This window comes from Leguminivora glycinivorella, chromosome 10 (assembly GCF_023078275.1).
Source record: "Leguminivora glycinivorella isolate SPB_JAAS2020 chromosome 10, LegGlyc_1.1, whole genome shotgun sequence".
Classification (NCBI taxonomy): Eukaryota; Metazoa; Arthropoda; class Insecta; order Lepidoptera; family Tortricidae; genus Leguminivora; species Leguminivora glycinivorella.
Window position 1 is genome coordinate 7,210,783 of NC_062980.1, and position 19,713 is coordinate 7,230,495.

Sequence of the window (19,713 nt, forward strand, 5' to 3'; positions counted from 1 at the left end):
TTAAAATTATGATACTGATTTGATTTTTATCTAGTATCTTACGCATACAATATCGATACTGATTTAAATTCATAATTCAATCGTATCAGTATAATGTATTTTAGGTGTCCTGCCGTTTCGCCAAAAAACGTTTCGTCAAATTTCATTTCCCAATAATCATATCGCAATAGTTTCATTTCCCAAAGTATTGTTTGGCAAAGGTATGTTTCGCAATGAATTTGTTTGGTCAAATTATCATTTGGCACAATTTTATTTAGACAAAACTTTATTTTGCAAACGTTTTTAATGGCAAAACTTATATCCCAAAAACATGTTTGGTCAAAATTTCACATCGCAAATTTCGAAAATATTTAGGCATTTGCTTTTTCATTTCTACGGGATTAATTTAATTTACCGAAGATTTTTTTGCCAAATTTAACTTAAAATTGTCAAATGATAATTTCAGTTTTATTCCCAAGGCTTCAGTTGGACAAGAAAAGTTTGCTCAACTTTATTTTTGTCAGATTAATTATTTTGTCAACTATTTTTTTGTCAAAAAATGTTTCTACAAATTACACCATGCAAAACCACGTTTAACAATAAATATTACAAGGCATAAATGTAATGTAATAATTTTATTAGTATTGTAACAGAAAACTCGTGTGCGACAGGGTCAGTTTAGGTGCGACGACGAGCGAAGCGAGGAGGAGCGTGTTAGGTTGACAGTGAGCAAACCGGAAATGGCTTTTTAAAGTAATTAAAAATTAATAGAACATAATGGTTTTGAAAACATAAGGTTTCTTTTTAATAAAATGTATCCGGACATGTAAGTGAAAATGTCATCCTTGACATTTGCAGCAGGAGGAAAAAAGTACGACATACACATTATTTCACACAAATCTTGGACACAAAGTATAAAATCAACAAACAAATTTCTAGTGTGCCATTTTAATTACAATATATTAGGAAATGGAAATTTTTCCTAACAATACCTTTGACTAAATAATATTTGGTAAAATGAAATTTGACCAAGTAAATATTTTGGGAAACAAATACTTGCCAAAAAAGTTTTGCTAAATGTCAATTTGCGATAAGTTGTTTTGCCAAACGTTTATTTGGGAAATGATAATTTGGGAATAATAGTTTGGGATGTGAAACTTTGGGAAACGTTTTTTGGCGAATCGTCAGTAAACCTGTATTTTAATCTCTGAGTACAATTCCTCAACGCGTATCAAATGTATCTAACAGTATTCATAGTATAGGAGCAGACCTTCGATAGTGATCGATTCTGTTGTAAAATAGCTATAAACTATTTTATTTATGTAACAGTAAATGGAGGGTAACATCCGAGACCGCTTTCAACCCTGTTTATCATAAAATAACTTGAGAAAATTCAATCGCCATTTTACAGGCAATATAAAAATGTAAAGACACATTTTGCGGTGCGGAGCTTTTGAAGTGGACGCAACCTTGAGTAACCGGTAAACCTTTTTGATAACTTGTAAATTTCTTCTAAAATTCTACACTTTTCTACACTAGATGTACACTTTTGTTTTTGTTTTATTATAGACTACTTACATAGGTACTTTGATAATTATAGTTCAGGTCGGGTTCCTATTATGAGACTGCGGAGTTGCAGTAGTTACTCATTTGCCACCATCATCTGTTGTGTTGTATACATTGATATATTATAGTTGATAACCATATAATTTTATAAATAATATTTAATAAATAAAATTCTTTCCAAGCGTTTATATGTAAATGCCATTAATTGCCTGGCATTTAATACATATCCATTTTCGCGAATAATTTTACTACTCATACAGTGTGAGGTTTTAAATGCAGGTACATAACAACGAAAATTTATATGTAGATCTAAGAGAACATACTCATACTCATACTCATACTCATACTCATACTCATACTCATACTCATACTCATACTCATACTCATACTCATACTCATACTCATACTCATACTCATACTCATACTCATACTCATACTCATACTCATACTCATACTCATACTCATACTCATACTCATACTCATACTCATACTCATATACTCATATACTCATATGCTCATATGCTCATATGCTCATATGCTCATATGCTCATATGCTCATATGCTCATATGCTCATATGCTCATATGCTCATATGCTCATATGCTCATATGCTCATATGCTCATATGCTCATATGCTCATATGCTCATATGCTCATATGCTCATATGCTCATATGCTCATATGCTCATATGCTCATATGCTCATATGAGCATATGAGCATATGAGCATATGCTCATATGCTCATATGCTCATATGCTCATATGCTCATATGCTCATATGCTCATATGCTCATATGCTCATATGCTCATATGCTCATATGCTCATATGCTCATATGCTCATATGCTCATATGCTCATATGCTCATATACTCATATACTCATATACTCATATACTCATATACTCATATACTCATATACTCATATACTCATATACTCATATACTCATATACTCATATACTCATATACTCATATACTCATATACTCATATACTCATATACTCATATACTCATATACTCATATACTCATATACTCATATACTCATATACTCATATACTCATATACTCATATACTCATATACTCATATACTCATATACTCATATACTCATATACTCATATACTCATATACTCATATACTCATATACTCATATACTCATATACTCATATACTCATATATATACTCATATACTCATATACTCATATACTCATATACTCATATACTCATATACTCATATACTCATATACTCATATACTCATATACTCATATACTCATATACTCATATACTCATATACTCATATACTCATATACTCATATACTCATATACTCATATACTCATATACTCATACTCATACTCAAACTCGCACTCGCACTCGCACTCGCACTCGCACTCGCACTCGCACTCGCACTCGCACTCGCACTCGCACTCGCACTCGCACTCGCACTCGCACTCGCACTCGCACTCGCACTCGCACTCGCACTCGCACTCGCACTCGCACTCGCACTCGCACTCGCACTCGCACTCGCACTCGCACTCGCACTCGCACTCGCACTCGCACTCGCACTCACACTCACACTCATACTCATACACATACTCATACTCATACTCATACTCATACTCATACTCATACTCATATTCACACTCAAATTCATACTCATATTCATACTCATATTCATACTCATATTCATACTCATATTCATACTCATATTCATACTCATATTCATACTCATATTCATACTCATATTCATACTCATATTCATATTCATATTCATATTCATATTTATTGATATTGTTGTACAAGACATTAAGTTTCATTGTGGCTAGTATTTAAAAAATAACACCAGTCATAGCATCGTAACAATAAATAAAAGAATAACATCAGCAGTCATAGTGTAGTCATAGTGTGTATATTGTTATACATTACACGTCAGAAACATAAATATTCATTAAACTAAGGAATTATGTAAGGGTATGCACTATGACTGCTGATGTTATTCTTTTATTTATTGTTACGATGCAATGACTGGTGTTATTTTTTAAATACTAGCCACAATGAAACTTAATGTCTTGGAATCAAAATTGAGACTAGTAATTCCTATTACATTTCAAGGAGTTCATTAATGTCATAGAAGGCATTATCAATAAGCCATTTTTAGGGTTCCGTACCAAAAAGGTACAACAGGAACCCTTATGGTGCGACTCTGTCCGTCTGTCACATTGTTAAATATCTCGAGAACTACTTATGCTATCGATATGAAATTTGGAATAGTTATAAACATTGTGAACCTCTACAAGTCGAAAGATTTTTTTTTTAATTAATTAATATTAATTAATTAAAACAAAATAATAAATATTTATTAATTTATATAAATGATAGAAAATGGCCAAAATGAAAGGGGGGCAAACTGAAAATTTCAAGTAACTAGGTCAAGTGGGGTATCGTTAGAAAGAGCTCAAACTGTACATATCAAAAATATTTTTTATAATTTTTTGGTTGTGGAAAATAAATGTTTTTTGAAGGAAAATGTAAAAAAAAAATACCGTTCCCCCCCCTTATCTCCGAAGTTTACCAACATAAATTTATGAAATTTTCATCAAACATGGCTATTATAATGAATATTACAGGAAAAATAAAATCGTACACGTATCTTGAAAACTTTTTTTTTAATTTATAAAAAACCTTTCAGATTTACATTTTCAATTTCAACACCCTTGCGGGTGTTTATTGTACCTGTATTTTTTAACAAAATAACAATGAAATTACCTGCTTTCAAATAGAGGCAAAATGGTTAAAATCGGTTCACGCAATAAACAATTATTCCATAAAAATCATCCTCCTCGCGCGCATTAATTTACTCAATTTGCCGATAGATGTCGCTGTACGTTGAACGCTCATTTCCTACATCGCGTTTTTCCTGATATAATGAGGTCGGTTCAGGAGCGTCCTTGCGACATATCGTAAGTCGTAAACTATTGAAGTCGAATAGTCTTGATTTTATTTGGACGTTGTCTAACAATAAAATTGTATATTAAAATATTACTTGTTATGTGGGAAATTGAGTCTCGAGGGATTTAGTCAAATCTGTAGAGTTCTATGAATAACATTTTGATGATTCAACAATTGAAAGTTTGTACGGAACCCTCGGTGAGCGAGTCCGACTCACACTTGACCGGTTTTTTAAATTTATTGTAAAATACATTATCATTGAATATAGCAGTTATTTGTTCGGGGATACAATTGTAAATTTTACAAATTGCAATTATTTTTTTCAGAAAATTGCACCTTACCCACCGGTGCGTACATGGTGCTATCTGCTACAAAAAAAAACGCAGATTTCGCCTTGTACGTAACAACGAACAAGGCGAAATCTGTGGTTGTCGTCGAATTTATTATATTGATTTAACCTATCACGTCACTCATATTATTAAATTAAAACGGTACTTAATCGCGTAAAACTTACGTTTATATTTAACCCGACGTTTCGGACATGACATTACGTCCGTGGTCAAGGGTAGACTGGCTGGGGAGTTGTATTCAACATCTTCTAGCTGTACACGTTTTTCGAACTACCCGCACTTGATTGTCATTAGTCACTTTTACGCTAGGGTTGCCACTTTGCCTACATACAACACTCACGACATCCGATGATGATTTTAACGCGACTCCTGTTATGTAATAGTCTCTTACCGCCGCTTTGAGATTACTTTGCTTAATTTAATAAGCTAGCTAAAACACCCATCCCTGTTTACTTACATTTATAAGTTAACAGTGTTAATTCAACAGGCATTTTCCGCCGTTCTGACTCCTAAATAGCTGTTGGTCGGAACTTGTTGCGTGGGATAAGAAGTTAATTGTGTATGAACAGAGTTTCTGAATTTCAATGCCCATTGTTGAAAAATTATAGTCGAAATTACTATTCTGAACCGATTTGGACAGGTATACCTCTGATGTTTGAATGAGTTACAGGTAGGTAAATTTATCGCGCATTCTTGTTTATTGTCGTATTTTCATTAAAATGCCGAATAGCAAAGATAAAGAATGTCGTTTTTTTATGATAATTGTTTTAATTTTCCACAAAACAACCTATTAACAATGATGTTGGTTAATTTCGAATATCTACTGTCAGATTCATTGGAAAAGCAGTCTAAATAATAACAGTTATATTATATCATGACAAAATACGAAAGAGGATCTGTTGCAATAAGTCGCTTTCCAACGGTTTTTGTTTCGGTACCCACCCTTAATTAAATCAACCTTCGAAAAATCCCCAAATGTCTCTGTTTAACCCAATGGTTGACTGGTAGAGAATGCCTTTTGGCATTAAGTCCGCCATTTGTACATGTTTCTTTGGGTGTGCAATAAAGTTTAAATAAATAAATATATTTATTACTAGCTTTTGCCCGCGGCTTCGCACGCGTTAGAAAGAGACAAAGAGTAGCCTATGTGACTCTCGTTTGGCCGTGAAAGACGGACAAACAAACAGACACATACACTTTCTCATTTATATTATTAGTATGGATACTCGACACAAAATAACATTAATAATTTCTTTTATGTACCTGTCTGGATTCTAAATTAATATATACTGAAAATTATGGTAATTACGTACCTACCTAGTTCGTACGAGTTTTTAGGCGAGCGCGTTTTGTTAGATTTCTTTGGAGCCAAAATGTTTAATGTCAACATTGTCAAAATTTTGGACTATTTAGAAAAATTTTCTCCTCGCATGTTTTACTTCATTCACCAAAAGTGCCAAAATATTAGATCCTCCCCTAATGCACGTCCAGTGTCGTCCACGTTATTTCGAAGCCTTATTGTGATGGATCACGTGAAAGAAACTCTAGCCCGCGCAAATAATTTTACTCCAAGATGGGCCCTTGTTAGAAAATAATAAGCCCGGGTTTGTACATAATAACGGACGAAAAATGGCCAATTCTTTAACAACTGCCGGGGAATTGCGTCATTCTGGCCTTTGTCAATAATATAGAAGCTACGTACTGTTGAGTGCTTTCTTTGCGAAGATAGGTACCTACTGCCCCGTAGCCGAATGGCATTTCTCCGACGCCAAACGAAAGCGATACGCCGCTGGCTCTGTCGCGCCAATACGCAAGCGCGATAGAGATAGATATCTACTAGCGCTTCGTTTCGTGAGCGTTTCGTGAGCGATTGTGCCATTCGGCTAGCCACCCTACTGTATAAACAGGGCTCGACCCTGATTGCTTCATAAATAGCCAATAATAACCAACCTTATAATACGCGAATTTTAATGAGCAGACCCAAGAATATACCTACCATTATATTTTAGGTAATTAAGGGCCAGTTGCATCAACCACATTTGACAGACACATCATCGAGCAGCAGATGTCTATGGAACTTCCCATACAATAAAATTTAACGAACGCTTTAGCGGTGACAGACGGTTTGAGGCAACCGGCCCTTAATATTAAGGACAAGCCTATATCATCATTGTATAAATATATACATTTAGGCTTCTCTTAACCTGTGTGCGTGGCCGAATGCACAAACGCTCACGAAACGCTCACGAAACGAAACGCTCGTAGATATCTACCTCTATCGCTCTTGCGTATTGGAGCGACAGAGCCGGACTACCTTTCGCGGCGTTTCGTTTTCGTTTCGCCAATGCCATTCGGCTACGGGGCCTGTGAATTGCTAAGAGTGGTACTGAAACTTGAGCAGTTTCATGAGCTCTGTTTACCCGTTTTAGAAATAGAGGCGTGAATTATTCATGTGTGCGTATGTGTATGCGTGCATTATGACATTGCATTTATGTGCATTTTGACGACCGGTCTGGCCTAGCGCGTAGTGACCCTGCCTGCTACGCCGCGGTCCCGGGTTCGAATCCCGGTAAGGGCATTTATTTGTGTGATGAGCACAGATATTTGTTCCTGAGTCATGGATGTTTTCTATGTATGTAAGTATTTGTGTATTATATATATCGTTGTCTGAGTACCCACAACACAAGCCTTCTTGAGCTTACCGTGGGACTCGGTCAATCTGTGTAAGAATGTCCTGTAATATTTATTTATTTATTATGAATGTTTTGAATGATTCACGCGAATATCACTACACTGATTGACTGAGGTCATATTTATCATGTATTGATTTTTGAAGTGAAATTTCTAATGCGACTTCCAACGAATACGTTGCGTGAAATGCTGCTCACTCAGCGCGTAACATTCTGTCAGTGTCGCTGCGCTGAACGCGACTCACTCATATGGTTTTGAAAAGTGGAATGGTTAGTTGGAATGTGCATTTAGATCGAGTGCAAAATGATTTGAGGATTTCCTCAAGCAATGTAAAATAAAAATTACAAGCAATTAAAATAAAAGTTTATTAACAGTAGAAAGTTGTACGTAAAAACGCAAAAAGTGATGGACACTTCACAAAATGTTTTTGAGGTTACACTTCTTTCGCGCAGTTTTTTTTTTTCAAAAAATCTACATACATCTATAGCGCCCGGTCTACATGATGCTTGTAACTGCTTAAAAATAAACGAAAAGGTTATTACGGTCGATACATAAGTTTACGTAGGTATTAATATTTATAGTTCCGTCAAACATCCTTGTTTTTGACAATAAACTAAGTTTTTTTTGCAAAAAATTCATTTTTGGCACAAGCTTTTATCAGCGACTGTACCTTTCTTTCAACAGTTATCTGCTGCTCTCCGAGACGGTTTTGACAACCCCTTACTCGATGGAGATACGACGTTTCGTAACATCCTATGACCACCTTTCTGCTCCCTCATCAGGGTGGCTAGCCGAATGGCACAATCGCTCACGAAACGCTCACGAAACGAAGCGCTAGTAGATATCTATCTCTATCGCGCTTGCGTATTGGCGCGACAGAGCCAGCGGCGTATCGCTTTCGTTTGGCGTCGGAGAAATGCCATTCGGCTACGGGGCCAGATCAGCTCCATGATATCATAATATTGCATTGTCCAGTGATTTACATAATTATGTGTGCTAAATTTCATGTCAATCAGAAACCGGGAAGTGGGTCAAATTTAGCTTCTACGTTTTGACCCAAACTAACACACCTACTAACAAGGCAAGTTGAATAAAAGCTTGTAAACGCATGTTACTTCCGATAACATTGAGCAGTCTGTCTTGACACTCTTGACCAAATTGATGTACAATCAATTGTTCATTATAAACGGTGGCTATTTACGACTGAGTCGATACTGACCGAAGGTCACTGGGAATGGATAAATAGTCGAAACATGGGTTTAAGTGATGGTTACCGTTGCTAGCAAGAAAGTGATCGATAGTTTTATTTATTGCCTTGAGATACCGATAATAGCTTTGGATTGGAACTTTAATGAATAGTTGATAAGTATTTAATATGAAGGTTACCTCACGTTTTTGTGACATTTATACCTGCCTGTATTTTTCTTAAAATTAGGCAAAAATTAGAATGTAAATAAGGGCATTTTCAGAATTTGGGACACCCCAATTAGCGTAAGTCGTTAACAAAAATTAACTCGCTGTCAGTTTTGTGACAGCATAAAATCTGTCTAAAAATTTACTTTTTTTACATTCTGAATATAGATTATTGTTTAAAGTTTGTGTAATAAACATAAAAACAATATTTTTATAGAAATTGTCACAAAACTGACAGTGAGTTAATTATTGTTAACAACTTACGCTAATTGGGGGGTCCCAAATTCTGAAAATGCTCATAATTGGAAAAATGGAAATGGAATTTTATGTACCTACAATTGTTAGAGTAATTATTTATTAATTAATGCCTTATTTTGATTTATCTGTCATTTATGATGAAAGTATTAAAGAATATCAATTGACTAATAGTAGTCACTGGGTTTCCGCCATGTTGGAATGTTATAAAAATGGCGGACAAGCAGTGACGGTGGCCAGTTCGAGTACAGACGAGTAGTAGTGAAGAAGTCTTGAATTATTTATTGTAAATTGGTTGTTAATATGTTTGTTATAAGTGAATAAAGTAAATGTGATGGTACAAGTAATAGTTTTCATCATCAACCTGGTAATATCCCCAACAGTTCAGAAGTTGGACGAAACAAAAATCGATAAGATTTTTGCCACGCCGCACAAGTGTAAGGTTTTTTTTTTTTAGTCAAAATAATGTAACGGATTTATTTAACGAAACGTGCATTTAAATTGCTTTGGTAAGTGAGACATGTATTATATTTATTTCTTAAAATTAAACTTCATGTTCTGAAACTGGTTTGATAATCTACCCTCATGGCAGTATAAATTGATGAGCTCTCATTATTGTTTTATTTAAAAGATGACTTTTGTACCTAAAAATCTTTTTACAAAAGGTGTGTAACATTACATTGCCCATTAGTTATTGAAACACATAAATCTGATAACTATATGACTAGTATATTCTGGATACACAATAAGCGCCGTCATATGGTACGTCATTCAGTTTGTGACAGTAAAATTTCATAAATTAATTGGCATAAGGAAATCGTGGAATTATGAGTAAAGTAAATTTGTATCTTATCAATAGAAATAAAGTTCTGATTAAACGACTGCTTTATTTAACGATGCCTCGAGTTGTTAAACACAAGCCATTTTATGTTGTTTCCGAAAAGTGGTGTAATTTATTCCAACGAGGCAATTGTCCTGCTGTTGTATTCTGTTATTATAATATAATTATACATATTCGAGCTTATCAAGTTATACAGATCAGATAAACAATTAAACATTCATACTGAATGAAATACGCTGTGTAAAATATGTTCTCATAAAGTACTTCAATAATTTAATCCCTCGTGTCCGGTAACACAAGATTGGTAAAAATTATGTATACTTATGAAAAGTTGATCTCAATTCAAACTGAGAATTATAATGCAGTTCTTAATTTTGATATTTAATGCTTTAAGTACGATTTTGAACAAAAACGATTCATGTTCATTTGCAAATACATATTTGATAGTGAATTTAACATATTATATTAACCGTTAAAATTGAATTTGTGCAATTGTGGGTAGTTTAATTCTGTTAAGTACTGAATTTAAATAAACAACTTTGATAATAAGGTTGCCAACCCCTGGTATGAATAATGGAGAGTAAGTTGTATCTCTAATCATCTTCAGATATTTTATGATAACTCGTTATAAAAATGTTTAGCGTTTTAAAGTTTTAAAACTCAACGAATTGAAATGTGTTGTTTTTCAACGTTTTATTTCACGAATTGGACTGATTGATCTCATTTTGATTGTTGACGGTATGCTACCACATTTATGAATACTATTTTATAATGGCCAGTGATGGCAGAATTATTTAATCAAAGTAACGTATAAAATAAAATTCTTCGCATTTTACCATGGTGATCATGGGTGATAATTCGATGGGAAATCGAAAAATTACATCTATGGTGTGAATAAATATCAATAAGACATGTTTCAGACTATTAGTAATATCTGTTTGCTTCTTAAGAATAACGATTCAATCTTGATATGCTTATATATTATGGTGCATGTGACATGACATGGGTGATGGTCACATGTAGTCATATATAGAGTCATATGTAGTCATATATAGAGTCATATGTAGAGTCAGTCATATGTAGAGTCAGTCATATGTAGAGTCAGTCATATGTAGAGTCAGTCATATGTAGAGTCAGTCATATGTAGAGTCAGTCATATGTAGAGTCAGTCATATGTAGAGTCAGTCATATGTAGAGTCAGTCATATGTAGAGTCAGTCATATGTAGAGTCAGTCATATGTAGAGTCAGTCATATGTAGAGTAGGGTGGAGCGAAAAAACACTTTTCTGGAATTAGCAAATCTAATAGTTATCAATCAATGCCCCTTAGTCTATGAAACCTTTGTGCAAATTTTCAGCTTTTTAAATCAACATCTTCTGCCTCCGCATTAGGTTTGAAATTTTGAAAATCTCATACAAACCTGAAAATTCAACTTTTAGATAAAAAATGTTTTTCAGCAGTATTATGTTCAGTATACATTATTGATACATATTATTACAAGAAACTACCAAAAATTGCGAAAATAGCGGTAAAAATCGCCAATTTTCAGTATTTTAGCGGCTATTTTGGCAAATGTACTGAAACTAGACAAACTTTGGCGATTCTTGACGCTATTTTCGCAATTTTTGGTAGTTTCTTGTAATAATATGTATCAATAATGTATACTGAACATAATACTGCTGAAAAAAAATTTTTATCTAAAAGTTGAATTTTCAGGTTTGTATGAGATTTTCAAAATTTCAAACCTAATGCGGAGGCAGAAGATGTTGATTTAAAAAGCTGAAAATTTACACAAAGGCTTCATAGACTAAGGGGCATTGATTGATAACTATTAGGTTTGCTAATTCCAGAAAAGTGTTTTTTCGCTCCACCCTAATGTAGAGTCAGTCATATGTAGAGTCAGTCATATGTAGTCAGTCATATGTAGAGTCAGTCATATGTAGAGTCAGTCATATGTAGTCAGTCATATGTAGAGTCAGTCATATGTAGGTCATAGAGTCATATGTACGCGTAAACTCGAGTATTTTGGCCCCAGTATAGAATAATGACTTGAGCCAGGGTATTGCACAATGAATCGTATCTTGTGGAATAAATGGTTGACGCACGCGGATGGACGTGCGGGATTTAGAGCGCGTGGATGAACGTGCGAGATTTAAAGCGCGTGGATGAACGTGCGAGATTCAAAGCGCGTGGATATACGTGCATAACATTTAAGCACGTTGATGAACGTGAAAGACTTTCATTTCAACCTTTATAAATACATGAAACATTAATATAAAAGTACAACATAAATGACTGTGCCTTAATATCAGAATGTATATTATTTGCGACTTTTGATTGGATAAAGCAGTACAGCAATAATTACATATTTATCTTTTGGCTACGTGTAATACGTGTATCCAGTTCTTTACATGTTTTATAGTCTTAGGTGATCAAGAATAAAGTAACAAAAAAAGAGACTTTATTAATAACATATAAAACTTATTACCTAGCAGGTTTAGCTCGTAAAATATTAAAAGTGAAGTACTTAAACTTTGTATCGGTTATGAAGAGACCTATTAGATTTAAAATAAAATCGTTACTAACGACTAGTTTCCCTTTCATAGATAAAAGAAATAAATTGAAAATGTGCAATTTGAAATCTAGAGAGCAAACATTAATAATCTTTTGTCTTTAAATTCGCGATAGCTCTTCATGAAAAGAAAATATATACTTGCTTTATGTGTGAATAGATCTTTTGATAATTAAATGAATTGCTTACCACTTGCGGCTTGTAATCAGCGCGAATAAAGATACGTCGGATATCGTATTTGGTTTTTCATACGACACGGTATATATAAAAAAAAAAGAGATTATGTATATAATGTCTGACGGGTGTCGCTATTGTTGACCTGTAACCTAAATAGTATATGTACAAAGAGTTTTTCTATTTCGGCATACTATTGCATCAATCTTAGCTAGTACCTAAAATAATAATAATAATAACAGGATAAAAAATAATAATAATAAGGACCTACACCGTAGTCGTGTACTTGCGATTAGTCTTAAATGGTTGCGTAATATAATATGTTTACGTTACAAATGGTAAATATTAACTAGGCGCGATATTTTATTGACAGGTCATTTGAGTATTTAAAGATTCTGTAAATGTGTTTTTTTTTTTTTTTTTTTTTTTCATTGCATATCACATTACAGGCATTGGGTGGAGTGGAACATATAGGTATACATGTGACACCCTGTAAGGGCACAGCAATATAGAGGGCTACAAGTAGGTAATTACTTAGATTAAAATATGATTATATACATTATTTTACACATTTCGTTACATTAACATACATTCATGTGTATGATATATACATCTGAAAAATCTTGAATATAATTATTCAGTATATATAAACAGTAGATATATTAATAGGCGATGACAATAATTTAATTAATCATAACGACTATCGATACCTTATGACTTATTGAATTGATTACCGAACCATAATCGTTTTACCATAATTTCGAAGACAGTCGAAATTATGTTCCTAAAGAAAGTGTTGCAAGTTTCAGATCAAGGACCGAGGAGCGTCCAGGTGAAAGGGCCAGGGTCTGGTATTCGTTTACCACCCAGGAGTGCCCAGGTGAGAGGGTCGGGGTGTAGATTCACTTTCGACCCAGGAGTGCCCAGGTGAGAGGGTCAGGGTAAAGATACCTCTGTTTCGATCGTCCACCGTGGGTCCTCATACGCTGGCATGGTATGCGAGCTTGCGTCTGGCGGCGCAATGTCCGGCGTCCGTGATGAGCAGCATCGGCAGCACTATCCAGGCTGACAGAGCTTGGGTGGCCCATGATGCTGTTGCAGCGGACGGGTACATCATGTTGCCGAAGCCCGTGGCGGCACGGGAATTTCATTCAATCGTGTGATGAGGTGGTGATGTCATAAAACCGTGTAAATATGTTCTTTTTGCTTGTTTCGCGAGTGAAGTGTGAAGTGAAGTGTTGCATTGTTTACTTAAATATGTTTATAACTTGTGAAATTAATTTAATTATCATAATTTAATTAGATGTAATTAATTTAATTATTTTTAATTGTATCGAAGTTAATGTTATTCATATATTTATTTTTCACGGGCCTATATGTCTTGATAAGATTTATGGAAATATTTAAAAATCCATTTTATAGCATATCGTAACTATGTGGTAAAGGTATCGGTATGAAGTGAAGTGATGTTTTGTATTTCTATTGTTTAAGAATTATTTCAAATGCATATTATACTACACTTTTATAATCTTTTTCTTGTATAAACTGATATTGTCTTTCTTTTGAATTATTTCACATTAAGTTTTGGCGAAGGGTCTCGCCTCGAACAGGATGGCCGAGCTGTTAGAGTAATTATTTATTAATGCCTTATTTTGATTTATCTGTCATTTATGATGAAAGTATTAAAGAATATCAATCGACTAATAGTAGTCACTGGGTTTCCGCCATGTTGGAATGTTATAAAAATGGCGGACAAGCAGTGACGGTGGCCAGTTCGAGTACAGACGAGTAGTAGTGAAGAAGTCTTGAATTATTTATTGTAAATTGGTTGTTAATATGTTTGTTATAAGTGAATAAAGTAAATGTGATGGTACAAGTAATAGTTTTCATCATCAACCTGGTAATATCCCCAACACAATAGTATAGTAACAAGTTCACACCTAGGTCCCTGGTCTACTTAAATGCAGATGATGAAAGCATTATATGCTCAAAAATATTAATAAATCAAGAATTAAGAAATTATTATAAAATTAAGCGCGGGACACAATCATAGAGTTAGCCCAGCAATGATCAGACTAAATTTCGTGAGTTTATTATCAGATTACTTATATCCCGTAACATGCCGACTGGGTCTACTGACGAATACCTACCCCTATTTAAATTGTAATTACAATAATTACACATTCAGGCAGAAAACATAAATTATTCAATATCCGTCGACATTAGTTTACATTACAAGCTTCAACTGTTTCACTCGAAACTTTGGGTAATTTGACGGGAAAAACGAATTAGGCATCTTCTGCATACGTGAATACTTCGGTCTTTGTCAGCGGTGCCGCCCTGAAGGTTAGGCATAGGACAGACTAGTTGTCTGACACGGTGTCTATCTATTACTTTTGGAATATTTTACTTTAAAAAAACTCTTATTTTGTTCTGCCAATCGGACACTTAGTTAGATAATTTTAGGTGGTTCTAGTAATAGGTACAGCTGTTCCCTTTTTCCATATAATGGACCGCCCTTAGAGTTGCTCAAAAACCGGCCGAGAGCATGTCGGGCCACGCTCAGTGTAGGGTTCCGTAGTTTTCCGTATTTTCTCAAAAACTATCTGAACCTATCAAGTTCAAAACAATTTTCCTAGAAAGTCCTTATAAAGTTCTACTTTTGTGATTTTTTTCATATTTTTTAAACATATGGTTCAAAAGTTAGGGGGGGGGACGCACTTTTTTTTCCTTTCGGAGCGATTATTTCCGAAAATATCAATATTATCAAAAAACGATCTTTGTAAACCCTTATTCATTTTTAAATACCTATCCAACAATATATCACATGCTGGGGTTCGAATGAAAAAAAATATCAGCCCCCACTTTACATGTAGGGGGGGTACCCTAATAAAACATTTTTTTCCATTTTTTATTTTTGCACTTTGTTGGTGTGATTGATATACATATTGGTACCAAATTTCAGCTTTCTAGTGCTAACGGTTACTGAGATTATCCGCGGACGGACGGACGGACGGACGGACGGACGGACAGACAGACATGGCGAAACTATAAGGGTTCCTAGTTGACTACGGAACCCTAAAAAGGCGCCTAGCCTTATCAGAGATAACATACACTAGAGAAATTTCGTCGGGTACCACGGCGGGCGGGTGGTCTAGTGGTAAAGACGTTAGCCGCGGCCGCGTAAGCTGAAGACCCGGGTTCGATTCCCGGCTCGGCCACCAGTGGGCCTTGTCGTTTTTTCTTTCGTGTATGATATCTATTTCAATTTATAATTTATATATAGTAGTGTGACTACTTGCAAAAAAAGAACAAATCAAAAAATATTCAATAAAATAATTTGATTTGTTCCCTAGTTAGTAGTCATTATTTAAAATTGAGTAATTGCCGCTCTAATATTGTGTATTTACCTACTTTACTTAACATATCAACCAAGTTATCTTGAAACTTTAAAGCCATATTTTTAATTGCAGACGCCCCCAAGATGCCATGGAGCGCAGCGGCGTGTGTAAGGTGACGCGGCCGGGCGCGGGGCGAGGATGAACGAGACGGAGGCGCGGGGGGAGGCGGGCGCGCTCGCGCTCAACGTGGCCATTACCGTCATCTCCGCCATCGGACTACTGCTCAACGCGTACATACTCACGCTCATCGTGATCACTAAACAGGTGAGGCGTGTGATGAGACGGAGGCGCGGGGGGAGGCGGACGCGCTCGCGCTCAACGTGGTCATTACCGTCATCTCCGCCATCGGATTACTGCTCAACGCGTACATACTCACGCTCATCGTGATCACTAAACAGGTGAGGCGTGTGATGAGACGGAGGCGCGGAGGAGGGCGCGCTCGCGCTCAACGTGGCCATTACTGTCATCTCCGCTATAGGTCTGCTGCTCAACGCGTACATACTCACGCTCATCGTGATCACTAAACAGGTGAGGGGGTGTGATGAGACGGAGGCGCGCTCGCGCTCAACGTGGCCATTACTGTCATCTCCGCTATAGGTCTGCTGCTCAACGCGTACATACTCACGCTCATCGTGATCACTAAACAGGTGAGGGGGTGTGATGAGATGGAGGCGCGAGGGGCGAGCGCGCTCGCGCTCAACGTGGCCATTACCGTCATCTCCGCTATAGGTCTGCTGCTCAACGCGTACATACTCACACTCATCGTGATCACTAAACAGGTGAGGGGGTGTGATGAGATGGAGGCGCGGGGGGCGAGCGCGCTCGCGCTCAACGTGGCCATTACCGTCATCTCCGCTATAGGTCTGCTGCTCAACGCGTACATACTCACACTCATCGTGATCACTAAACAGGTGAGGCGTGTGATGAGACGGAGGCGCGGAGGAGGGCGCGCTCACGCTCAACGTGGTCATTACCGTCATCTCCGCTATAGGTCTGCTGCTCAACGCGTACACTCACACTCATCGTGATCACTAAACAGGTGAGGGGGTGTGATGAGACGGAGGCGCGGGGGGCGAGCGCGCTCGCGCTCAACGTGGCCATTACTGTCATCTCCGCTATAGGTCTGCTGCTCAACGCGCACATACTCACGCTCATCGTGATCACTAAACAGGTGCGGAGAGAGGGGGTTGAAGGGATAGGGGAGCGCTCAACGTGGCCTCGTCATCTCCGCTATACATACTTGTTTTAAAAATTTGTTTTCTTTGTAATAATCCAATAATAAGTATTGTGTTACTTGCTTGTACTAGTAAAACTATCTTGTCTATCCTAATCTTATGTAATTTAAGTTTTAATAACACAATCTGAAATAATTAAATAGGATGTCCTTATTTGTACGAAGTTTTTTAGTTATGACCTACCACGAACTATCTACCACGAGCTTGACACTGACATGGCATTGACATACATAGGTACTTACTGATTAACGTCGTACGTTATTTACATACTATAAATATCATAAACGTTAAACTATTGTCAGACATACTAAAATATTAATATGTATGTCTACGTTAGTATATCGCTATTGGCGACATGTTTCGAGTAATAATATACATGGAGACCCTTCATCAGGCATGTACATGCACCGGTGCACGTGGACGCAATAAGTAATATTTAGTACCTACGTTTAATACCCTCAATAGGCGAGACGACTAAAAAAAACTAATTAGTCCGTCAGTTAGATTTTCAAAGAATTTTAGACACGTATTTTTTCTTTTTTTTTCGTAAACGAAAAATGACGACGGTACATTGCGTTGAAGTTTCGCGTGTGTGGCCTAAGTACAATTTTTACTTAGAAGTGACGTCACAAGCCGCCACTCCGGAACTTTGATGCTCTATATCTTTGTATTTTTTCATTAATTAGAAAAAGCGAAAAATATGTGTTCAGTATTTTCGGACGATCTAACTGACGGACTAAACAGAATGCTATTTTTTTATATAGTCGTCATCCCTATTGTACCTACAAAACCGATTCACATTCAATTTACAGTAATCAGTTTCACATCGGTACCTACGGCAGGAAGATTTTCCCGCATGTATTCAAAGTTTCACGTACTTCAACAATGTGCGGTCCCGGGGCACCTTTGTTCACTTGCAACTAGCGACTAGTCAAATATTGAATCCTCTCTGCCCTGTACCTGTACTCGTAAGTGTGACCGGGCATGAATGATTTGAAAGCAAACCCGGAACAACGTTAAAGGCACTATTTATAACTTGGTAACATACTTGGTGTAGATTTTAGCATGATTAAACCCCCTGGGGCCTTTTTGCTAGATGAATAATAGTTTATGTTATAGAATATTTAGGAGGGAACTTTACATTACTTATAGACTACTCACTTAGTGTCTTACAGCGTAATAGGCATATTTCAAGCTACACAAGCACTTAGGAAGTATAGCACGTTAGGAACAAAATCTTTCACAACATGCGAAAGGGACGTAATACCGCTATATGCTATATCACGTCACCGTGCTTGCCCGCGTGGATTTGTTCGCGTGATAAACGGTATAACTTCAGGCCGTCCTTTTTGCACAATTTGTAAGTGCGACAGGGACGCACCGATGCGATAAAATGTATCCAACTAGCGTGCTACGTCCGCTAGTGCATTTTGGAGTGTTTGGACGCTAAAGGATCATATTCATATCTTTTTTATTAAAATCAGAGTATGCCTATAGTTATAGTATCAAGAAACGAGAACAAAAAAACAATTCAAGATGTTGATCTTGAAAATAGGTATCTTAAGAAATCATAATAAACTGGTTAAATCAAAACCATAATTGTATTAAATGACGCTGATTTACTCATATAATTAAATGCTGCGAAGTCTGAAGAGAATCCTGTGTCGCGATATGATATGACATGAGGAAATTAAATTTTGTGGAAAATTACCACTGGGGCAATGTGGCATGCCGCTGGGTGACATTACGTGCGCTATGTAAAGCAAAAATAAATGAAAAACAAGTTTGTATCTTGTTTTTTCGGGCGAAATGAGCTCGATTATTGGTAGATTAGATACATACATACATACAATCACACCTGTATCCCATAAAGGGGTAGGCAAAAGCACATAAAACTACTCAAGTTTCAGTTCTACTCTTGGCACATAAGGGGTTGAAAGAAAACGAAACTGTGACATTGGAGTGACAGGTTCATACTCTTGCCTAAACCACAAAGAACCCCGCACAAATATAATAGGTATAAACCCACTTAAAACATAACAATAACGAACATACCGGGCATAAAAGATCCGAGTTCCACAATGTCTACATTCTTGCGACGTGTCCCGACGTCGCGGCATCCAATGGTCGGGTAATCAAGCGCATTGGCAGCGTCAAACCTACAGTTAGGTCGTTAGTGACAGAGCAACTTGAGGGCTTGTAGTTATTTGCGGAGGTTGGGTTGATGCTCCGTACGTGTTGTGTTCTTTATAGACATATTAATATTGGTAAGGTGTAAGGGTGAGCAAAGCGCAGA

At 36.3% G+C, this 19,713-nt stretch overlaps 1 protein-coding gene and 1 non-coding gene across 2 annotated transcripts in view; both read left to right on the forward strand.

Moving 5' to 3' along the window:
* The window catches only part of LOC125230448 (beta-3 adrenergic receptor-like), a 170,315-nt gene that overhangs the window by 91,105 nt on the left and 59,497 nt on the right, over window positions 1-19,713 (forward strand). The window contains exon 2 of the mRNA XM_048135585.1: window positions 16,255-16,446. Within this exon, the coding sequence (XP_047991542.1) occupies window positions 16,321-16,446 (126 nt within the window). The 5' untranslated portion in view covers window positions 16,255-16,320. The remainder of the gene's footprint in view (window positions 1-16,254; window positions 16,447-19,713) is intronic.
* Window positions 15,925-16,002, forward strand: Trnap-cgg. The gene is given in 2 exon segments: window positions 15,925-15,961; window positions 15,968-16,002. It is a non-coding gene; the product is annotated as a tRNA-Pro (tRNA).